The 23,692-nt window shown below is 46.7% G+C and overlaps 5 protein-coding genes across 5 annotated transcripts; 1 reads left to right on the top strand and 4 right to left on the bottom strand.

Moving 5' to 3' along the window:
- Nucleotides 1-1,197: 1,197 nt before the first annotated feature.
- HD556DRAFT_1391926 (uncharacterized protein) lies at nucleotides 1,198-3,032 on the bottom strand. Its single transcript, XM_041303570.1, has 5 exons — nucleotides 2,765-3,032; nucleotides 2,548-2,706; nucleotides 2,273-2,496; nucleotides 1,798-2,221; nucleotides 1,198-1,740 (listed from the first exon to the last, which is right to left on the bottom strand). The coding sequence occupies exons 1-5, from the start codon at nucleotides 2,956-2,958 to the stop codon at nucleotides 1,299-1,301; spliced, it is 1,443 nt and encodes a 480-aa protein (XP_041157400.1). The 5' UTR covers nucleotides 2,959-3,032; the 3' UTR covers nucleotides 1,198-1,298.
- Nucleotides 3,033-4,011: 979 nt separating this feature from the next.
- Nucleotides 4,012-6,887, bottom strand: HD556DRAFT_1490374 (uncharacterized protein; the record flags this gene model as incomplete). Its single annotated transcript, XM_041308786.1, has 14 exons — nucleotides 4,012-4,168; nucleotides 4,226-4,315; nucleotides 4,367-4,630; nucleotides 4,681-4,823; nucleotides 4,887-5,090; nucleotides 5,172-5,215; nucleotides 5,268-5,373; nucleotides 5,428-5,660; nucleotides 5,713-5,827; nucleotides 5,881-5,964; nucleotides 6,027-6,260; nucleotides 6,338-6,559; nucleotides 6,614-6,754; nucleotides 6,807-6,887. The coding sequence occupies 14 exons, from the start codon at nucleotides 6,885-6,887 to the stop codon at nucleotides 4,012-4,014; spliced, it is 2,118 nt and encodes a 705-aa protein (XP_041157401.1).
- Nucleotides 6,888-9,686: 2,799 nt separating this feature from the next.
- On the bottom strand, nucleotides 9,687-10,049 carry HD556DRAFT_1242296 (uncharacterized protein; the record flags this gene model as incomplete). Its single annotated transcript, XM_041298268.1, has 1 exon — nucleotides 9,687-10,049. A coding segment is annotated over one exon (363 nt), but the record flags the coding sequence as incomplete, so codon positions are not given.
- Nucleotides 10,050-11,526: 1,477 nt separating this feature from the next.
- On the bottom strand, nucleotides 11,527-12,025 carry HD556DRAFT_1242350 (uncharacterized protein; the record flags this gene model as incomplete). Its single annotated transcript, XM_041298273.1, has 2 exons — nucleotides 11,527-11,785; nucleotides 11,832-12,025. Coding segments are annotated over 2 exons (453 nt in total), but the record flags the coding sequence as incomplete, so codon positions are not given.
- Nucleotides 12,026-17,542: 5,517 nt separating this feature from the next.
- HD556DRAFT_1310644 (uncharacterized protein) lies at nucleotides 17,543-18,886 on the top strand (the record flags this gene model as incomplete). Its single annotated transcript, XM_041300438.1, has 6 exons — nucleotides 17,543-17,598; nucleotides 17,628-17,874; nucleotides 17,922-18,261; nucleotides 18,319-18,391; nucleotides 18,569-18,626; nucleotides 18,836-18,886. 6 exons carry the CDS (start codon nucleotides 17,543-17,545, stop codon nucleotides 18,884-18,886), a joined length of 825 nt encoding a protein of 274 aa, XP_041157404.1.
- Between the last annotated feature and the right edge of the window lie 4,806 nt (nucleotides 18,887-23,692).

Raw genomic sequence — 23,692 nt, forward strand, 5'->3', positions numbered from 1 at the left:
GCCGGAACATGAAGAGTGGTAACACAGTACAGCTCCTGAACTAGCCATTTGTGGCAGAAAGACAAACTTTCTGCATCTTGATTTCCGGTATAGGCCAACATCTGTTTCGACATCCCGCCCACCCGTTCCTAGTGGCGCAACTTACAGTACAAGTCCGCCAAGCTCACTCTCAAAAGACCCTTTCCACTTTCACGTCCTGTGACATGGACGAAATAAACATCGACCCTCCATATACGGAAGACCCAAAGGCGAGGAATACTCCACATGACAACATCGAGCGCCTATATCCACGTCCTTGCGGAGCTTATACTGTCAAAAAAATCCGCATTCTTCGCCCGACATCACGGCAAACCTCATAGTTGGCCTGACTTAGCAACAGGCGACCTGAAACTGCACTAAAAATCGTCAGGGAATCTGACACCTTGCTCTACTAGCATCCGCGCCACTGATCTGATCCGTCTGCTGCACGTGTCTGCAAAGCGGCGGCGTCTCACTAGAACTCATATGCCGTCAAGTCACGAATTCGAGTTAAATCAACGATATCGATGTCACCTCGAAAGGCAAACTCCGCAGTGTCCAACTGTGCAACGTTGACAATAACGAGATATCGAAGTACAATTATCGCCAGACAATAATCATACTAATCGCTGTGCTAATATGCCGTCAAGTCAGGAGTCCGAGTTGAATCAACGACGTCACCTCGAAAGGCGAATTCCGCAATGTCCAGCCGTGAAACGTTGACAGTGACGAGATACCGAAGTACAATACAATCAGACAAGATTCATACTATTCGCCAATGGGAAGGCACCATGCTTGACTGGCATAAATGTATTTTGACAGCGCTCAGCAGAGGAAAACCCTATTAATATATAAAATAAACAATATTCATAGCAAGTGTTGTGAATAAGGGTTTTTGCTAACTAAGATGTAGATGCGGCAATGATCATCATTCAATAATCTATTAGGAAGTTCATCAACACGTTCACGTTACCCTGACATGACTTGAGTATATGATCGGATTCATGTACACTCAGTTCAGGGCATCAATTCATCAAAAACAAGATCAATAGTAGCGCGTCGGGCATCAGGATTCAGTTCATGTTTTTCATGGTACCCTACCACATAAGTTTGACAATCATTACTTCCTTTTAGATCCATGCCCCTTGTGAATGAATATAACACGCCATGTCTTGGTGACATCAGACGATCAACACGAGTTTGAATAAAAAGCACATAAAATTACAGTCATTGGTTCAGCGGCGTTTGTATCACATACATTCCAAATCCCTCGTTCATTCCTAATCCTTCGCAGGAAACCCCTCTAGGCTCCAGAACGTCCCATACCTCATATACTCGTCAGTCAATCTCGCGCCCAAAAGGAAGAGCGATCCATCCAGCGCATCTGCGCCCTCCAATTCCGTATCCTTGAAGTAGCCCTTGGGCCGCGTGCCATAGAGTGAAGAAAAATGTGCAAAGGCGCGCTGAATCTTTGGCACATGGTCGTTTGGGTGCATTATTCCAGACTCAACGATGTCGATGAATGAGTTTTCGACCTTGTTTTCTGACAGAAGATGTGAGGTGGCGCTGAGGAAGCCTCGAATGTCCAGTCTAGGGAAGCCGCGTGTGATATACAACCCAAGAATCGTCGCAAAGTATCCACGAAGTAGAAGAACTTGCGAGTTTGTTGGCAGGTAAGCCAACAAGGATGGAAGGAAGAGACTTGAGGTGACGCAATGCATGCTAGGGCACCCCAAAAATCAATATTGTTCCGCAAATGGCAGATTTGACGTCACTCACTAGACGAAGTCTGCTGTGAAACTTCCGTCTTTGTTCCATCCTCCAATGGTGTAGAGGATACTGCTTATCCAAATACATTCTTCCATCTTACGTTCGATTTCGCCTGGCTGCGACGGGTCGATCGTCCATTGTTCGGCGTATTGCCATATGGTATCGCCGTGCTCGGACATCAAGCCACCAAAATTTTTAAAATACTTCTTGATCACCTTCGGTGTGAATTTCGGATCTTGCATGATCTTGGCGAGAATGGAGAATGCATGCTTTTTTGGCGGTTGTGCGACTTGAGAGGACACAGTAGATGCCTTTGTATTAAGGAAAAGCGAGGCAAGCCGAGTTGCGGGCTCTTCCACTGCAGTCGTGCCGCTGTGCTCGAAGAGATCCGATGGTAAGAAATCACGCCCATGCACGCTGGTCAATGCAAGACCTTTTGGTGTCTGTCAGGGACTCGTTCACAATGACGTGTCACGTTCCTCGCCTTCGACGATCATGCCTGGGATGCATAATTCCGCGCCGTATCCTACATGGATGAAGGCGTGTAAAAAACCTCCAAGGAAGCGCGCCAACATCACCGGCTGGGCGGATGCGTCTCGTCCCTCTATAAAGTTGTACTTCTTAGAGAAGATATATTCCTCTAGCGTGGCGCTGAGGGTCTTTTCCTCGATAACCTTGATGAAGAAGGATTTGTACGCGGCGTAAAAGCTGACAAGAAATCAATTGAGCTGTGCGTTGCAGCGTCAATTTTAAACTCACTTTTCATCACCTACATGTTCGATAAAGTTCTCTTCTGTGATAGCCTCGGGAGACCTGACTGCTGGGCGCTGAATGGCGCTGTCTTGCTTATATAACTCTTCGATCAGAGGTCCACTCGCGCCCATAGCGAAAAGTGCCAGCGCACGATGAGTGATATGGCTTCATCGACGCTCAAATCAGGAACATGAGACACAGATCAGTTTAGATACATACGCACTTATGAAACTGCTGGTAGTTGAAGAAAATGTGGTACTTTGTGTAGTTATCCTTCAAGACACCTGATAGAGCTACAGCTGCTTCTGGGGAAGCACCAGGATACCGGGGAGGGGAAAGTACGTTCGGCGGGGAAGATGGGGAGGGGAACAGGGCATCGAGTTCGCTACCGGGATAAGTCTGTTTAACTGCAGCCATCTTTGAGCAGGACGACCAGGATACAGAAATGAGCATGTGCTTGGGTGCATTCTTACATTTATATCCTTGTCCTAGTATGTACATCAGTAAATTCAAAAGTCCTCGATATTGTAACCATGAGAATTATAGAGATATATAAATTTGCTCCAGCCAAATATCACCATTTATACATTAGCAAATTTGACGTCTTCGTACATAGGTATGTATGTCCACAAATTTAAGTTACCTAGAGGCATTCATGACAACAGTACGATACATCAACATAATGGCCAACAAGGTATTGTGGTGCAACTATATCCCTATTGTTGAGTATTCTCATTCTTCTTATTTAATGTTGGAATTACAAGCCTATCTAAGATTTTATCACGCAAAGTGGGATTAGCATCGGAAGTAAAGCATATATTACTATGGGCGCTGGTAAACATGTGGTGATGTTGCACCACCATGGCTAGCAAGGTCATGTAACGCAATTGTATTCCGGTTGTTCAACATTCTCATTTCTCGCTCTTATGTGTCAAATTGAAAGGCTATGTAAGCCTATTTCACGGACAGTGGCTTTAGCGTTAGTCATCATATCTATGGAAGCTTGGAAACATGTGACAAAATTGTGACCTCTCAACTTCACCGCCGTCAAGGGATGATAGTGTATTTTTGTTACCGTTTTTCTCGGTTTTCATTATTGAGATATGGTCCATACTCTTTCAGGGCCATTCAAGGCCATTTCATAGAAGTTGATATGTACACTAGCCATCATATACATATTACCATACAATTGTGTGATATCACCGTGACTTTGTGCCATGACAGCCGTCAAGGGATGATAACGAATTTGCACCACCCTTTTGATGCGCCTCCACAATAAGGATTGTCCATCGCTCACATCGATCGGCAGCAAATCGAAAATACGGTAGTACTTTGACGTCGTCCCATCACCATCGAACAAAAACGGCAACACAACAATAAATCCATCGAAGAATCATTCTATGTATGAATTAGTCTCAGTTATACAATACAATCGTCAGATCTCGGAGCAAATCACGCTTTCTCTTGTGTCTAATATCCCGACGGTCGTGTGCTCGACTTGGATGTATCGTAAGCACGAATGAGTTTTGCCTGATCTTGACGACCGTTCTCTGTCTGACTGAATGCAAATCCGCGGTTCTGGCGCATGCGCTGGACGGCGCGGACTTTTTTGATCGCTTTTTTGAATCTGACATGATAAGGGGGTTAGCATCGACCAGCATATGCTATTTGAAGTGACACGCACTGTTCTTGATGCGGACGGTAGTCAGGAATGTTGTACTTTTGGAGCTCTTGAGCGATATGATATGGAAGAGGAATATACGTTCGTCGGTAGCTATATGAAATGCATCAGATAGTTACCCCGCTCAAGTGGGTGTGGACGTACTATTTCCGAATAAAGTCGCGGGTCAGGCAGACGACAGGAACAAGGATGAGGACAAAATAAAACACAGCATCAATCCATAGACGAGGCACAAGTCCATAGTATTCGGTAGAGAATCCAATGGCAGGAGCAACAACGGCGTGTAAAGGAAGGAAGAGCATATTGAAAACGAACGACCCAGGAATCGCTGAGGAAAAGATGTCGGTTGGATGATTGTTCATAGAGGAAGATTTGCGCTCACCAGCAACAGTGTATTTTGTCCACAAACTAGAATACGCATCAGTATACGAGGGTAAGACAAGAATAGGGACATGCACTCAGAAACCAAAGCGGCTTTGCCAAGGACAGTGAGGAGCACAGCCAGGTAAAGCATGGCACCCCAAAACCAATGCCGAGAGTGCAAACCCGTCGCTTGCTTCAAATCTCCCCAAAACAAAATCACAGCGAATGTGAAAAAAATCTAGAAACACCATTATCACCACCACCGTCACTGAATTCTTTGTCGCTTTGGAATGAGACTCACGAGACTGTGATAGAGCGCATTGCCTACCCAGAGCCAGAATGCTTTCTTCGTGAGGAAGACGTTCTTCTGCCCGAGTGCATATAGTTGTGGGTATCGGTCTAGAATCCGTGCAGATACGAACTGATCAAACACGCCGATGATGAGAGAGGGGAGAACGGTAAAGATGACGTTGTAAAATGATATCGTCCATGATTCGTAGGCAATCTGCCCTGAGAAGTTATCGAAGAAGGAATATTACAAGGTGATGTTAGCTAGACATTTGCGAGTGAGCGGGCGGATGCGTACCCAGAACTGCGTCATGTAAAGCGTAATGTTCTTGTAAAATGAGTCTGGTCCTTAGTGATGAACATGCGTAAAACGGAGATAAACAAACATACGTACAAAGGATGAGTTTCGACAGTCTCTGATAACTCCACGCGCAATGAACCTTCTTGAGAAATCTAAACTGTGAAATTGCCACATCCGCAGACCGCGCAGCTTGTAGACCCTATACAGATCGCTTTGGATACAAACGCAATGTCGCACACTGATGATCACGTACCTCGGCTCCAGAGATCCCCACGCCCACATGCGCTGCCTGGATCATGCTCACATCATTCGCACCATCACCGATTGCTAAGAGAATGGTCTTCTGGTTCTTCTTGACAAGCTTGACGACAAGAGCTTTTTGAAGCGGAGATACTCTACAACAGATGACTGTGCGACACATGAGCGCGAGCTCCAAAAACGACTTGGAAAGCTCCTTCTCAAGTGCGAAACCTAGGCTTTTGCCGTCTGCAAAGGAAGGGTTTCAGAGGGTATGAATTGATTTCGTGCGCGCGCTGACCTATGACCAAAGCCAGATCTTCGAGTCCCCCCGAACTACGCTGATGTTTGATCGCCGAAAGTCGCTTCTGGATAAAATCCGCAGTATCACGCGAGTTGTCTTCGTTCACAATGACCTGTAGAGGTAGAATATGAGCACTAGAATATCTTCGCCGCAGTCCCAACCTACCAAGTTCATAGACTCTGAGATCAACCGACAAGACATGCCGATATTGATCGCTGTCTCTTGTCTGTCACCCGTAAGCACCCAGATCTACATACCACATTAGCATCGTAAACGTAGACACCATCATGAAATGTCTGTGACAAACACACCTTTATCGCGGCCATTTGTAACTTGTGTATTGTATCTGGTACGCCGTCCTGGAGCTTATCCTCGATAGCTGTTGCCCCAAGCAAAAACATATCCTTCTCGATCAACTCTGCCGCACTGTCGAGGGCATCTGCGCGGCCGTTTGATCGTTGCAGCTGCTTGCTCGTATATGGAGGCCCACTGCTGGTATTCGGCCTCTGGGACATCGCGGTATGCGATGCAAAGAGTGCGTAGGCCTTCAGTCGCGTAGTCCTGTGGGTTGATTGGGTGAGCACGATGAACGTTAGTGATACTGAAGGGGAAAGCAACAAACTTCAAGATGAATAAGTGTTTTCTCAGTGTACTGTTGCGCCTTGGCAAGACGCTCGAGGATGACGGTGTCTGCACCCTTGCAGGAAACCTTGATCGAACCGCTGGGCATGCGCACAATCATCGACATACGTTTGCGCGTCGAGTTGAACTCGCATACGTTGAGAATCCCGTACTCGGCAGGAGCGTTGTTGATTGAAAAAAAGACAGAACGGGGTTTGCGAGTCTGCGGAAGGGCGAGTGAGCAGTGTGATTAAAGGGAGGTAGGGGAGTCTGGTACCGGTAGGACTTGGTTCTGCTCGGAGGAAGAGTTGAGAATGCTTGTCGTTGATGAGGAACGGCTGGACGCAGGCGCGGATATAATTGTATTGACGAAGCTTGCTTGTCTCTGGCTGTGAGAGGTGAAGCGGTGGAGTGAGGACTGTGAGAAGTAGTGGAGTCAGTAGTCAATGAGCGAGTGGTGAATAACATACTGTTGGAACGACGAACCGATCACATACGCAGCGTTGAGATTGCTGGAGACAAACAACTAAGCTCGAGGTAAGAAGCAACATTCTTACTGGCGTAGCTTACATAATGTGTATGAGAACGCTTCGCTCGCTGAAATAGGAAAACAACGCTATCGATTTCTCTACCTCGTAAAAGATATCATCTAAATGTTAAGAAAAAACCGTAACACTTACCTATGTGGGACCGCAAAATACGGTAAGCAATTCATCGCCAAATCTGATTACGGGCGTTGATGAGTCAATGATCAGCACCACTATAGTATGGATGGAGATGGAATCAAAGAGGAAGGCCATGGAGAGGAGGGTTGTGGCGAGGAGGGCCGTGGAGAGGAAGACAGCGACAAGGAAGAGGGCGGAATTCGTGCGGAGGCCCACGGGAGAGGCAAGGAGTGCCGGAGTCATGTCGAAGTGCGGGAGTTGGTTACTGAATATGTTGGGATTGAAGAAAACGCGAACGGATTGATGGTAAGCGCTATCAGTATATCCAGGAGTCGAATGGAACTGACCTGCAGTCTTGGAAGAAGACGTGGTGACTCAGTGGGGTGCTCATGTCAGCTAGAAGTACGTCGATAAGGAGACGAGTAAGAAAGTGAAGAAGGCCAGCGAGCCGTTCTTGAAGTGGCTTGAGGATGCAAACGATGATGAATCTGAGCGATGGGTGGATATGTAGTCCTCATTTATGTTTCTGTTTTTACTTTTTACATCTTGCCGTTCGATCGCTGCTAGTTTTGTCAAATTTTGATTAAAGCTCATTTCGGAGACGCGAGTTTTGACTGGACGGCGACAACTCTGAATCGAAAGCTGGAGAAGCTTCCTCGTGACCAGTAGACCTTGAGTCCTGCACAAACGATTCACGGAGGCTCTCCATCATTGATATCATCGTTTTGCATCTAATAACGAAAAATTCACCGACCTGAGTCTGCTGTCCCTCGGTCTTGTCCAATTTCCACAAGTGTTTGCGAGCTAAATGGAGCCAAATATCGTGTTCGGTCGTTGATGCAGACACATTTTCTTGAAAAGATGCGACTCTACGTCGCATTCCCTGCCTATGTGAGCAGTCAGTACATTTCAAGGTCGCTGGAGTATGGATAGTTAGACACGAGTCTAATAGAGTCTGTCTGAAATGTTCGCGCTCCGAAACAAGAATCTTCTTTCGCCATTCTTCAAGACCCGCAGATGCTTTACACACCGTGTCTGCTTGAGCAAGCCTGAGTCATGACCGACGTGACACCATTGGTGTTCGTTGCTGAGCGATACTCAATCCTCTGCGAGTCGCGGAGGAACTGACTGTGTTTCTTTTCCACGTGGTCACCGAGCCTATGGATAATATAAAGTGTTGATATTGTTCAAATATTCAAGACTATAATTGTTCTCAGGTCAAACCGCCGGGAAATAATGTATGATACGCACAAGGACCCATCGACATTGTCCACAATTGCGGTAGGATAAGGGTAGCCACTGCTTCTCTGTCAACCTTTAACACCCACAACCTCTTGTACCGAAAGCGTTGCCATCTAAACGCTGTCAGAAAATACAAGCTGTGTCGGGAACCTATATACTTCACCGTAACAGCGGGCTCCTTTGCGCGGATTTTCGACAGCAGCAGTACGAGTTTCTGCGTGATATATATCTATATTGAAGATGTGAACGTCTAAGAAAAATATCAAGGTGATGCAAACCTGATCGAGAATTTTTACCAAGCTGAGGAACGAGCTTCACGGTTAATATTCTCGTATTTGTGAACACCAGCTACACGATGCAAGTTTCAGCGCTTTCACGAACGACGCATTTGCAACTTACAGCCACTTGGGGAAACAGTACGCCAGAAACTTCAGCGTAATCAATTGTCTCGCAAAGATCTGAAACCACCGTAAGGGCACGCTCTTGTATCTGTACCTCATCGGATCATGCCAAACTTACCATAGCATGCTCAGACTCCAGTGGATAATACACAAGTGGGAGAACATCTGAAAATAATGTAAGCCATGCGAAATGTAATGCCGATTCGGTTGCTCATGTTGAAAGACTCCCTTTTCAGTTTTACTCTGCAACATGTGGAGATTGTCCAGAAGCTTTAACATATTCTGTGGCAAATCCTTGACGGTGAGCAGGGGCTAAAAACTAGGCAGAACAAGCGAAGCAAACAGTGGCGAGCAGAAAAAATACCGGAGATTGCAAATACATTCGGAAGGATATACGGAAGTCAATGCGTCTCTTTCATGTGCAAATGAAGCGGCATTCCGTTAGTTCTGCAGCTTGGATTGGGAACAGGAACAGCAAGGAATGTGGAATATCTGTTGGTTGATGAGGTGTCTTTAGTTGGTTTGCAGCTCTTGGCAAATATTGATCATGCGCTCCGATTCGCCAAAGAACGGCCGGACAAGTGGTTTGGCGATATCGTCGTTATCTTTTCAGGCGACTTCTATCAGTTTCCGCCTGTGGGGGGGAGTCCATTGTACACACCAATTTCCGAGGTTGGTCGTGGCAGCAGATTCGGTGTGGAAGAAGCGGCGCAAGAAATCGCCGAGGAGTAAGGGTCGTTGCTTGAAGCTACGATGGCACCTTTCCTGCCTTGACCCGCGATGACTTTGGCACGACTGACTCCAGGGTCTTCAAAAAGCTTAATCAATGAAATGATGGTACATGCTACACGGCAAAGGGTTTATGGGGTCACCTGGATACCGTCGTCACGATAGAAAATGTCGTTGGAAGGGACACCGTGTTGCGAGCATGCGGCAATAAACCTGGTGATGTTGCTGGTTTGCTTAAGACCATCTTCACGGTGATCGATGCGAGTTATGACCCCAGAATAATGCATGTTTATCAGCCTGAAAAGATGCAACATTAAACAGCACACCAGTCGGAGTAACTGTCAAGGCTTACTGGCAGAGAACAACGCCATCTCGAAGGGGCCTCGCAGAAGAGCCTCCTTTCTCTTTCCTCCCCAGCTGAGCTAAGCACCATGGAGCCGTCACCCCCAGCAACCTGGCTAGAACTGGCACTGGCACCGCCACTCTTCCCCCAAACACGTTCAAGCCTGATTAAGGGTTGCATGTGCACCTCTACTTCCGCCCACTCCTTCTGTGGAACACTACGTACAAGATGCGCCGGTGATTTCCGTAATTCTTTGCAAAGAAGCGAAGCTGTAGCACGTATAACCTCACGCTGCTCTGGAGTGGAAGGAGAGATGAGGGAAGCAGTTGAGATATTAAAGCGAGTCTGGGCGCATGCAGGCGTGCACTGAGAAGGTGATGTAGCACGTGGATGCGCGGTAGACTGAGGGGAACATGCTCTAGGCACAGGGGAGGCCGTGGGTCGGCGATGCACGTCAATGGAGCCTCTTCGAGAGATTTCGCCAGATGCTTTTCACGGCACTTCTGCAAATAGTCTTCGGGAGGTATCAAAAGGTCTCTGTGGGGTATCAACAGAACTTCTCCGTGGCGCATCAACTGAGGGTCTCCTTGGTGCATCCACAGAAGGCATACGGGCTGAAGTTGATACCGTCGATGGACTGGAGGAATTCAAGGGAAGATCTGATGTAGATGTAGATGCAGATGTAAACCTCTGATAGGATGCGGGAGCCACGACTTGTTTAAGAGGTGTCCTTGAGCGTGCAGGACTCACAGCACGATTGAGAGTGGGAGAGGAAGGTGGACTGCTGTGGAGAGGCAGGTGAGTGGCACTCGTAACCACAGGCGTTCTGGACAGGTCGCCAAACCGCGCTCGGGAGCCAGACAGGGGTGTCGGAGTGCCCGGCGGGCTCAACGAATCTGTATGCGAATCGACTGGAGTTGCCAATCGTTCATGATCCGCTGAATTGAAAATCAAATATGAGCAGGGTAACATTAAGATACATGCTCACCTGAACGATTGCGTCAAGGTCATCATCATTCAATAGCAACACTGACGCGTCCCATTTGTGTGATGGTACAATCTCGTTCGTGTTCTTGAATAGGACTTGAAGGGATAGGTGATAAACTCCAACCACTATTCCCCAATCAGATTAAGATCGGTCGGAAACTGGGGTGTGTGATGGGGTACGGAGCTGTCATGAAAGTCCTGGCTCAGGGATTGTTGATATGAGTCAACCATAGAAGACTGCGGTTCGAACTGCAGATTTTGGTGGCTGATGTGTGCGGGACCCTGCGAGTGCATAGTCTGGTAATTAGAGTACTCGGGCTCGTGCAGGCCGCTAGCTGCGTACTGCGAGTCACGATAGTCGCAGTCAGAATTGCCCTGACTTATAGTCGGGTTAAACGAGGTCGGATAATGGGAGGTTTGGGGAAGAGTTGGTCCCTGGAGGGCGTTCTGAGTGTACCGTGGTGAAACTGGTTAGAAGCTTCCTGCTGAAACGCGTGACCTGTAGGAAACTGTAACTGCAGCCCCAAAGTTGGGTAGCTGCCACCCGCAGGATATTGCAAGTGGGAAGAATCGGGCGTTATGATGCCAGGCTGGTGCTGGCTACCACCTGCGGGCTCCTGCAAGTGGGAGGTGTTCCCCACAGGATGACTGAGGCTGCTCGCCGGTACTGTGTTGCACTGCGCCGGCTGAGGCAGTGATGAGTGGATGGATAGGTCACCGTCATCGTGACTGGGTGGATAGTCGGGCCATTGGCCTGAGCGGCCGCTATGCCAGTGAGCCATTTTGTCTAAGTGTGTGCGGTCAGTCCGTGATAAGTATAGCATTAAATGCTTACTAGTAGTTGTACTGTAATAACTGTTGCTTTGAGGGGAAGAGGTGAATATGGCTTTAAACGCCTGCCAACCAAAAATGAGCTTTGTTGAGATACATAGATACGACGAACCTGAACCAAAAGTCTGCTTTTGAAGAGACCCTCCTCCAGGTTGTTCGCATCAGCAGTGTACCCTTGGTAAAGAAATGCTGGCCAGGACATTTCTGTCACGATGTAACCTTCTAGGCGATCCCTGATTCCTGCTCTGACACTGACACATAGTTAGTATCGCGCAAGATCCTGAGTTCAGTACTTACGTTGGATTGTTCCAGTCTAGTTCGGTCGGGCAGAGCAGTTGGCCGCATGCATCGTTGACGAATCCACGACAGTATTTATCCTCACGGTCAATTGGGGGATTTGGCTTGAGTTCCCGATTGATCCAGTCAGGGACGAGACTCTTGAGCTTAGAGGTGTCGTCTCCTCGAGCACTGTCCGCTCCCTGCCTAAGCTGAGTACAAATTCAGCACAAAACAAATCTTGAAACTAGTTGTGCCACCTTTTTTGACATATGCATGTAGTCATCGTACTCCATCTCTGTCGCCTTTTGTTTCGAATCAAGTTGGAGATGGCGACTCTCAAACGGGAGTCCCGTTACAAATGACCCTCGAGTGAAGGGAGGAGATGATTGCAAGATTGCCGCAGTAAACTCCCAAGTCCTTGGTGCTGGTATCTGGCTCATTCCACTGGCACCTGATATGATCCTATCATGGACAGCTGCTTTTCTAGATGCTCAGTAAGTCTTCAAGGCTGTTTGCACTTTCCTCTAGGCCGGCCCTTGAACAACTTGATTCACCATCTGCGCCAGACCCATATGTCTAATCATCTGGATTATATCACACTCCAGACTTGAAACAATTTATCCGCGCAGCATTTGTAGATCTTTTTTTTCTCGAGTTGTAGGCACATTCCATCTCTTGCCTTTGAAACGGCTATGAGTCGTTGATCAGAACCCTGAATATGTTATTCAAAAGACCATCAAAACGCAATGAAGGACTTACAAACTCCACAGATGGATAAGCTTCAGGATCGGATACCGTGAGTTATGATTGCGGATAAGCCAGTGCAGACAGAAGCTGTCACACAGGACATTGTCAACAAACGAACAAACAATGCACGCCATCTGATTCTGCCAGCGGTGGCAGCTTCAGAGCTACATTGCAAGGTCTACAACGTTAATGGTTAAGAAGCCAAGTTTGACGAGCTTGTTGGGAGAAGGTTATGATATCAACATAGAAATACCGCATGTTTGCCCTAGTATCATAGTAGGAGACAACGGCCCGTCACCGTGTCCAGATGCGATTTATTATCATTATGAACATTCAACAGATCACATTTTGTATGAACTATTATGAATTTAAAAGGAGAGGTCATCAAATCCATTACCTCCTTCATCCTCGTCATCTCCCCCATCTTCATCTTCCAGCTCCTCGGCGCTAGACGCGTAATCACTCTCCTCCTGCTCATCATCAAATTCCTCGAGACTCTCGCCATCACTGACTTCCTCTTGGTCTGAATCATGGTTGACAACATCCATGGCGTCAGCTGGTGCCCCCGAGCGAAGACAATCTCTAGTTAACTTCCGAATGGTGACCGGATGTCCAACACCAAAGTGGGTATATCGCATAAACATATCGCGATCAACAAATCTGACCCAAACGTTGAAGGTTAATTCAATATACGAAGTAAGATATGTACTCACATCCCCACGTAATGTTCCTCCCAGTCATCCAGCTCCCCTCCAGGACGCGCCAATGATGTTCCGTGGCGAAGCGAGCTTGTTCCACGTTCCGAGGCAAAGGCGGGAATCAAGTGAGCTCCTCGAATCACTTGTGATGGATCGAGAAATCCAAATGCGTCCGGGTCCGATTCTTCCACAAACGCAACCTTTGGAAGACGAGCTTTGTTCAGGCCGGATTGATAGTTCTGCGGCGGTGCCAGCCACCTGACCCAGAGAACATCGACGTGCTGCTTCATAGGTTGAGCTCCATCATTGAGCCATGTTTCTACCTGGTATATACCCAGTACACGTGCATACCAGTATGGGTGACGAGGCATCATCTCCCCCGAAAGAACCATAACATCAGCATGCGTTTTAGGATTGAGAGTATCGTATTCACGTCTGAGGTCGTATGTGGTGTAATGAACCTGCATCGTCTGGAGTGAGTAGATAGTGTGATTCGGAATGATAACTGTATTGTGGTCTTCGTTTGTGAAGGTGTGATCACAATAGCTGATGTCTAACTTCCGCAGGCGGAAAAGGATGTGATCCTTAAGCTTTGGTATAAAATTCTGACGACAAATGTGAGAAACGTGTAAGGTGTATACACACACTTCTACCTTGACAGCCGGATCACCGTCGTGTGCTCGAACGAATGCAAATATATTAACTGGGTTGCTTCGATTAATTGCGATATGGTGATGGTGTTCAGAGGATATCGAAGGCGAGTAATCAACAGGCGATTGACTATTAGCGGAGGATATGCCTCCTGCTTCTGCTATACGTCGAAGCACACGGCGCCTGCGTTCATGCTTAGCTAACTGTGCTGGGGTATCTAACTTGCTAGTCAGCGGGTAAAATGCCTTTAGAATTCTGTGTGCGAGCTCGCCCTGGCCGAATTTAACTTCAGGCCGACAGTAAAATATGTCAGGTACTTACCAACTGAGTCGTGAATGAATCTGTTGTCCCAAAGAACTGGATGATCCTCACATAATCTCCCATCGCGTGAAATTTGTACGTGCCGAGATTGAACTTCTTTACTCTAGGTTGGCTTGATTCCGGAGAGGCGATACTGGGTTCAGAGCGCTCAGCAAACCTGCGTTGGCGAGCTGCCTTTTCTTTCGGTAATTCCGTAGTACTGAAGGCGGCACAGGTGTCACGTTGGAACTTCCGCAACTTCCGAGAGAGCTGCTTGAACGTTTCTTCGAGAAAACTCACGGTGGATTCTGAATGAATCCTGAGCTTGGCGAGTGCATGCCATTGCGCAAATCGGTACAACAGGGACTGCACGAGTGCATTGTGCTCATTGGGGAACAGTCCTTCAAAAACAGCAATAGAACACTTATGATGGAGAACATGTCAGCGAGCGTAATAAGAAAATGAATGATCCAAAAACCTGTAAAATATCTTCAAAGTCACGGGCCGCTAATCGTTTCATGTTGGAGGTGTTGTTCGCAAATCTGTGAATTACCCCATTCCCGAAGGTAGGAACCTGGCGGAATCTACAGTGAGGTCGATGACTCATTAGTAGATATCAGTACTATGTACGAGCTCCGCGTACCTGCTATCGAGCGTCGCAACCAGCTGATGACCCCCAGGAAGCGCGTATAGTAGCCGGATCAGGTGCATAAACAGCGCCTTCCATGTACCCAGTTCACATTCATGCATTAAGTCAACAACCAGCATACGGAATGGGTCGAAGCCAAACGTTCCAAGCTTGTTAGCGAATTGATTCTGAAAACAAATGATCTCAGCTGATTATAATTTACGCGAAACTGTCTGTGCTTGCCATAGTGGGTACCCACGAACCCTCTCCGAGTGTTTGTTCAACCTTTGAGCCGTCTACAGTGTTTCCGCACTTGTAGATAAACTCACGTGCTGTCTTGTTACTTAAGGGTCTTATATAAAAGTTGTGTATAATGACAACACAATTATACACGGTGAAGACTTCTTGCCAGTCCTTAAGTCCACGGTCTCCGACTTTTCTACTTCGTGGGAGGTAACGTGGTGAGTTCTTGGGAGGATTTAGTTTGTTGTCCTCTTCTTGTGTAGTCTGATACAAAGTGTTGTGGATTGTTCTGTGTTCTGGATAATTCGTTAGGTTTGTTTCAGCCTAGTAGGTCGTGTTTCAACTTTGTCGTCCTTAGAAATGTGTCTCACTTTCCGTTGAAAGAGAGAGTCTTATGTATACACGTAAAGCTTAGAATGAGAGCTGTTCAATGGTTATATAGTCAACCCCTGTAAGGTAGTATATAACCTAGAGTAAAATAATGATAACGAAAGTTATATAGTCAACCCCTGTAAGGTAGTATATAACTTTAGAATAGAATAACGATGTGTCTTAGTCTTACTTCAAGGCACGTTGCCTGCACTTTTATTCTTACGTACTCTCACACGGTTTGAGAGAAGAATGAAAAATGGGAAGTTATATTTCATGGGTGAAAATGGGGTCCTTTTATACCTTTTGGAATCCCCTTACTAAGCATGATTCTGTCAGATGGATTGGTAAGAATGTGGCTTACAAACCAGGTGATGAATCAGCTTTTACTAATATACATTATAAATACTGTGTAATCTTACAAAGAAATTACAAAGCATGACAGAAAGGTGCTGACTCTTCTCAGGGATTGGTCATGCAGAAGCTGACAAACCAAGCCTTTGGGTGAGCTGAATCATCCTTCTTACTAAGTACATTACAAACAAAGTTCAGTGTCTTACAAAGAACTTACAAAGCATGATCAACCATGACTGAACATGTTGAGTCATGTTTAAATGTTGTTACAAAGCATGACCAATCATGACTAAACATGTTGAATCAGCTTTAATAATGTTACAAACCAGATTATTTCCCAGTCACATGATGTGATGACAAATAAAATCTGGTGGCTGAAAGAAGCCAAATAAAAATAAACAGTCAGAAATAAATAGAGATACAAAACTTTGACAAACAAATCTGTGGCTGAAAGTAGCCAAATAAAAATAAATAATGAGAAATAAACAGAAGGTCACATGCTCATAAAAATACAAGGTAAAATAAATCTGAAAAGTGAGAAATAAAATACAAGACAATGAAATAAAGGAAAAATAGAAAGGTAACTCAGTGACAGAGGGCTAGACAGTCTCTCATATCTTCCTTATCACTCTCTATATATATCTGACATGGTATGAATCACATACCATGCATGACACCGTTCAAGTCTCTCGTCTTGTTCAGATATGTCTGCAAGTGCAGGGTCGACTGTTGTGCGCCGATAGCACCCGCAAGAGTATACGGGTGCACCTTGGCCATGCGCCTGGCCACCGAGGCACGGCTCAAAATCATGGCTATGCGGAGTATCTGGCGTATTGCTTCTGCTCGGATACGCAGACGTTAGGGTGTCGCCTTCACACGCAGATGGGCGCAAGTCCAAGTCAATACTGACTTGAGTGTGGGACATGGCGAAATATAATGACGAAAAGGTGAATCCTGATATGCGGCATTTTCAACGCTCCAGAAAATAAAGTTTCCGACCACATGCAGCTGGGCTGTAGACACTTTCCCGGTGCACGGGCATCGTAAAAAGGCATATTTGCCGCAGGGTTTACATTTCCGAGGAAAGGTGCAAAAACCGGAGGGCCTCCGGTCCAAGGAGGGCTGTTGTGTTTTTAGTCAGTCACGGCGACTTCTGTGGCTTTTGATAACTTCCCTTTCTGGACCACGAGTTTTTGAAGGATTGATGCAACTATGAAATGTGGTCTAGCCCAAGTAGGTTAAATCATGACAGTTCCGGACTAGGAAAGCCCAGTCGTGGGCAGGCACTTACTCTCGAGACAACCGTGAGTGACAGCCTGTGTCAACTTGCCAGTAAACGATTCCCTCAACTCGGTAGGTGGGGCCCTGCCAGCTCAAAAGGTCAGTCAATACCGTCCGAAATGGTGCTTTTAGTGCCCTGACTTGAGCTCTCGCAAAGCGGCCGCTTGCATGTATTATATTAATACTTACCAACCTAGGAGATCCTTTCGAACCTGCCCGAATCACACCATACGATATGCCTGTGCTATCAATGACGCCAATCCTTGTTCTTGATCCTGATGCCTGTATGAAATGTTCACTGATTCGGAGTATACATGGTGAGAATATTGATATAAGTAGGTTACAGATGTGGTTTGAAACTCAGTCGCCTCCCTACCATTACTAGCTCTACAATTCAAGTATGCAAGCCTGTTCTACTCGTCCTCGTTCTATCAGACGGTCTACTAGCCTTGACTATCATGTCAGGAAAGGGTGTAATTACCGTACCACTGGTCCTGCTGGGAAGCATGATTTGGTGAGTCTCTCTGGGACTCCGAGCCACAGTTGTGTCTCACAAACCAAGCATATCAAACCTCCAAGGTCACCTTCATCCGACACTGCCTATGATACTTCAGATGATGATATAATTGGACCTATTACCCCTCCTCCCATACTTCATGAGCTATCTATTTATTCGAAGAGCGCAAAAAATAGACCCAAGCCCTATCACAGATGCGGTCCCAACATAATAGAACGCCTCTATGGCGAGGAGTGTTCGGGGTGCAATGACTCCAAGAATGGTATTCAGGGGGTATGTCAATCTATGTATCTTTGGATTGCTTATTAATATTATTCCAGGACAAACGTAGATTGGAGCACCTGACCCCCGCCGCCCTTGCTCAGGCTGTCATCGCGATCCAAGCTGATATTGAATGGAGACGCGTGCGTGCTCTTGCAGCAGCTTTGCACGTCAATGCGCTCAATCAATGTTCCAAATTTATTGGCATCACCGTCAAGAGCGAAGCTGAAACGTATGGCAATGCTGTTTCGGAGCCACTCGAAACCGCAATCGAGGCGCTTTCCGGTTGTACTACCGATGATCTCAACGATAGCAGCTGCAGGATTGCTGTGTACGAGCGTGATGTGACGTCGTTCGCTACTGCTGACACAGAGTTTGATGAAGTCGAAAAATTTGCATGTACTTATTTCCATTTGCCTGCAAATGATGCTACTGCTGATTGATTACTCCAATCAGTGACTCTCCTGGAACCGGATGACGCCAGTTGGGATGAAGGCGATACTTCCTTGTGTTCGAGAAATTCCAACAGGTAATTCTTTTTCCCATATAGCAACACTAACGTGTACTGATCCCGCGTCACAGGCCTGGGGCCTGAGGCCTCACCATTGATTATGTGTCCTCTTAAGCGCGTAGCACGAAAGTTGTATACCACATTCTAGATTTCTTGTAATCTTATGTTCTAAATGGAACCTTAGTTCGGCATCAGATCTTTAAACATTGCTTGCATTGGATTGATAGTGTCCGGCTTAGTCGCATTCACATATGTACGTAGATTTTGTTTCTGGTGTGGAGCTCGAGAAATAACAGGGTCCTGCCTTTTACGATACTCGATACATACCCAAAAACAGCTGCATGGGACTTTTTGAACTTTGAGTTTGTTAGCGTGATTACAATTACGAGGCCAGCTCCATGTAGAATAAGTTCTTAAGGGCTCGATGAGGTTAGCGATATAGTAATGCTATTAATAATACAGGATCAGGAGGCGGGAAAGCAGGAGGACGACCGGCCGCATGGGCTAACGTGAGTAGGTTGTGAGGCGTGGCGCAAGGCTGCGGAGGTGAATTACATAAGGTATAATGCCGCTGTTACAGTAACATTTAAAAACCCCTATACTCATTTTCCTTTCACTTCCAAACAGGCCGTCCGTACCACGCTTATCTCTTATCATGCCTATCTCTTATCTTGACTCTTATCTTGACCAAGCGGGCTGTCCGCCTCTTTTTGCTTCTATCTTGATAAACGCATTTACAAGCTCCGCTTGAACATTGGTATATAAACTTACCTACCTACGGTTGTATTCTTTACTTTAATCTACTGGGTTTTACCTGGAACATTGTCCTTCAGCAAGGTCTCCAACCTTGCTGCCTAAGAACCACTATTCTAAGGGAGTCAGCGACACTCGCCTTAGCCAGAACACTTGACCTCTCAATCGAGAGCAGACTTACGTCTATCTGGCATCCTGCCGATTGTCTACTCAGACAAAGATAGCTCGACTCATCCCAGTCGTAACAAAAGATTAAAGTCTTTATTACCTGAACCGTTGCCATCTGCAATGAAACCGACACCACGACTTCGTTAACTCCTTTGATCGGAGCCTTGAACTTAGGAGCTCTACCAACCATTCCTCCTTTGAACACCATGACGACCCAGAACAAAGATATAGAACTAAAGATCGGTTCCCCTCCCGAATTCGATGGAGACAGAGAAGAATCAAAGAGATTCATGATGAAATGTCACGCATACCTCGACATTAACGACAAAGTCTACGGTGATGATAAGAAGAAAATCATCCTCGTGTTATCCTACATGACAAAAGGAAACGCAGCAGCGTGGGCGGAAGACTTCATGGAAGCAGCCCTAGACCCCAAGAGAAAAGACACCTCTGGACAAATGATCGGCTACGGAACCTGGGCCAAATTCAAAAAGGACTTCGACGAAGCCTTTAAACCCATGGACCCCGCCGGAACTGCCATGATGAAGATACGAGAATTAGAAATGAAAGGAGATCTCCACACCTACATCTCCAACTACAAACTCCTCGCGCACCGAGCAGGAATGACCGAACAAGCCCCCCTCATCGAATTCTTTCGACAAGGCCTAGACTACGGGCTTCAGGACAACCTGCACCGGACGGGTGAAACTCTCAATAACTTCGACACCGTCGTCAACACCTGCATTAATCTCGATAACGCCTTCCAAAGATGGAAAGCCATCAAAAAGAAAGAAAGACCCCAGCAACAGAAGAAGAAGAACTTCGGAAATAGACACTACGTTCCAAAAAGGAGCGACGACATGGAAGTCGACCGCATAAGCTGTCTCTCGGACGCAGAATTAAAGAAGCACCTCAAAGAAGGAAGATGCTTCAAATGTCACCAAGTAGGACACCGTGCCAACGACACCTCCTTCCACCCCAGAGAAAGAGGACAGATCCGAAGAAACAAAGAGGAAGAAAGTAGCAGCGACGACGAAGTCGAAAGTCGCGCTTCCTCCTCCAGGACCCCCATCAGAAGAAAGAAGGAGAGGAACGAAGAAGAAACTCCTAAAAGGAAAGCACCAGTCCGGAGGAAGACTATGAAAGAAAAAGCCAAAGAAGTCGAAGAAGAGGAAGACAGCGACTTCACTGAAGTAGAACGTCGCTTCGTGGAGATGGATTTTTAGAAAGGGACACTGCCTCGACGTCAGTAACTCCCACTCATGTACGACTAATATGTTCTATCGGAACCAGAAATGAATTAAGAATTCCTGCATCCATTTTTTCCGATAAACGCGTACAAACCGTCGAAACATCCATGGTCATCGATTCCGGAGCATCCGGTACCTTTATCAGCGATACCTTCTGTAAAAGGCACAAGATAAGAACCCATAAACTCTCACGACCCTTCCCTGTTATCACCGCCGATGGATCAGACGCTCAAGGAGGACTTATCTCTCGTTATTGCGTACTCACGATCAAAATCGATCAACGAACTATGATCGGGAAATTCAATGTGGCAAAGCTAGCCAAACAGGACAAAATCCTCCTAGGATTCCCCTGGCTTGCTGCGCTGAAACCCCAGATCGATTGGGAAGCCAAGACTGTATCGCTCCCGCCAACAAAAAGATCACTCGCCATAGAAAAGAACATCGACAGAAAGAGACGTAAGAAATCGCTCCCGCCGCTTTTCAGAAAAGAGAAAGAAGTCAGAAAAGAAACGACCCGAACTTGGACAAATTCCAAACTACGGAAGCCGATACAGGTGAAGGTGGCAACTAAAGAAACCACCTCCCCCTATACCGCTTCTGTGGAAGAAATAGTTGATGAAGAAATACCCAACTATGACACGAAGGAAGACGTCTGGTCAGAAAACTTCAAAACTCCAGTCGTTGACCCACTAGCCTATCAATTGGCCAATGACGAAGTGCTCGTCGAATATGCCACTGATGGATCCACCGTACGCATCATAGAAGATATAACTTTCGATACCCCACTCGTTCGAGACGGGACATCAAAAAGGGAACAAAATTACGGAAAGACGAGTAATAAAGCCCAAGAATTCGCGGTCGCAGGAGAAATAGAAAAACAGAAAAAGACTTTCGAAGAACTCGTCCCTCACTTCCTCCACCAGTATCAAGACGTCTTCGCCAAGGATGGTCTTAACAAGCTCCCGCCGGAAAGACCTGGGGTAGATCATCGTATCGACCTCAAACCAGGATTCGTGCCCAAGACGTCGAAAGTCTATCCGTTATCAGGAAAAGAACGAGAAGCTGTCAAAACATTTATCGAAGAAAACACCAGAAAAGGTTTTATTGTCCCCTCTAAGTCACCTCAAGCCAGCGGATTCTTTTTCGTAGGAAAGAAAAGCGGAGAACTGCGTCCCTGTCAAGATTATTGGTATCTCAACGATTGGACCATACGAAATCAATATCCCCTCCCCTTGCCAAAATCCCTCATTGAACAACTCTATGACGCCAAGTACTTCACGAAGATCGACATAAGATCGGGGTACAATAACGTGAGGATCCACCCAGAAGATCGATGGAAAGCGGCGTTTACCACTCAAGAAGGGCTGTTCGAGCCAACAGTCATGTTTTTTGGATTAACGAATTCCCCCGCAACCTTTCAGGCGTTCATGACCAATCTCTGCCAGAAACAGATAAACCAAGGATGGTTAGTCATATACATGGACGATCTTCTGATCTTCTCGAAGGATCTTCAGCAGCACCAAGCACGAACCATCGAAATCCTCGACATCCTTCGAAAAGAGAAACTATTCGTTAAACCAGAAAAATGTACCTTCGATGCACGAGAAGTAGAATATCTTGGAATGATGATCCGACCAGGAGAAGTAGGGATGGAACCCGCCAAAGTAGACGGGATTAAACATTGGCCAACCCCGGGAAACCTAAAAGACACGCGGTCTTTCCTGGGATTCTGCAATTTCTACCGGACATTCATCGCTCATTACTCGGATATCGCTCGACCCCTTATCGACCTCACAAAGAAAGACCACCCTTTCGTCTGGACTGACAAATGCCAGAACACTTTTGACCGCCTTAAGAACGCCTTTTTATCGCAACCAGTACTAAGAAACCCGGACCCGACTCGTCAGTTCGCAATTGCTACCGATGCGTCGTTAGCAGCAACCGGAGCAGTATTACTGCAGACTGATGAAAATGGAATGTACCACCCATGCGGTTACCTATCCCAATCACTCAACCCCGCAGAACGAAACTATGAAATCTTTGACAGAGAACTGCTGGCAGTCATTCGAGCACTCTCGGAATGGCGCCACTATTTGGAAGGAAGCCCCCACACCGTGATAGTATTCACGGATCATATGAACCTCCTATACTTCCGCTCCGCCCAAAAACTGACATGAAGACAGGCACGTTGGCAGCTCGTCCTTTCCAATTATCAGTTAGAATTGCATCACGTCGCAGGGACCAAATTAGCCGCCCCTGATGCCCTGTCTCGACGCCCGGACCATTCACTCGGAAAAGATGATAATGAAAATCGCGTTCTCCTCCCTGATACCATGTTCGTGCGACTAATTGACAATGATTTGTCAGAAAGTATTGCACGCAACTCCGCCGAAGACCCTGTGTACCAGAAAGCCCTAGAAGCATTGGACGGAGTGTGCCTTCCCCCAATGAAATCCGCCCTCTCCGACTGGACGTGCATCAATGGCGTCCTCTTTTATAAAAATAGAGCTTACGTGCCAGCAGCCCAACGGCATGATGTGTTATTTAAACACCATGATCATCCCATGGCGGGACATCCCGGCCGATTCAAGACGGAAGAACTCGTCAAACGAGATTTCTGGTGGCCAGCCATGGGAACTTACATCCGTAAATACGTCGACGGATGCGCTTTATGTCAGCAGATGAAGGCTGACACGCACCCTGTTACCCCGCCATTGCGCCCGATCCCCTCCGTCGCCACTCACCCCTTCTCCCAAGTCTCTGTCGACCTTATCACCGACCTACCCGTATCGGGCGGTTTTGACTCTGTCATGATCGTGGTAGACCATGGGCTTACGAAGGGGGTGATTATTTCACCATGCAACAAAAACATCACCTCCGAAGGAGTGGCCAAACTATTTCTCAAAAACGTGTTCAAAAGATTCAGCCTCCACGAGAAAGTGATCTCAGATAGAGGACCGCAGTTCATTTCGAAATTCTCTCGAGAACTTGCCCGGCTCCTCGGATATCAGATTGCCGCATCAACCGCCTACCACCCTCAGACAGACGGACAAACAGAACGACTCAACCAGGAACTGGAAACCTACCTACGGATCTACTGTAGAAGCAATCCGTTGGAATGGTCCAATCATCTTCCTATCGCCGAATT

The sequence above is a fragment of the Suillus plorans genome (genome assembly GCF_016647745.1).
Source record: "Suillus plorans strain S12 chromosome Unknown HD556scaffold_50, whole genome shotgun sequence".
In the NCBI taxonomy this organism is placed as follows: Eukaryota; Fungi; Basidiomycota; class Agaricomycetes; order Boletales; family Suillaceae; genus Suillus; species Suillus plorans.

Coding starts and splice junctions, on each gene's coding strand:
- HD556DRAFT_1391926 (XM_041303570.1), bottom strand. CDS start 2,958: ATGGCTGCAGTTAAACAGACTTATCCCGGTAGCGAACTCGATGCCCTG. Junction 2,707..2,764: donor AACTACCAGCAGTTTCATAA/GTGCGTATGTAT, acceptor GCGTCGATGAAG/CCATATCACTCATCGTGCGC. Junction 2,497..2,547: donor GAACATGTAGGTGATGAAAA/GTGAGTTTAAAA, acceptor ATTTCTTGTCAG/CTTTTACGCCGCGTACAAAT.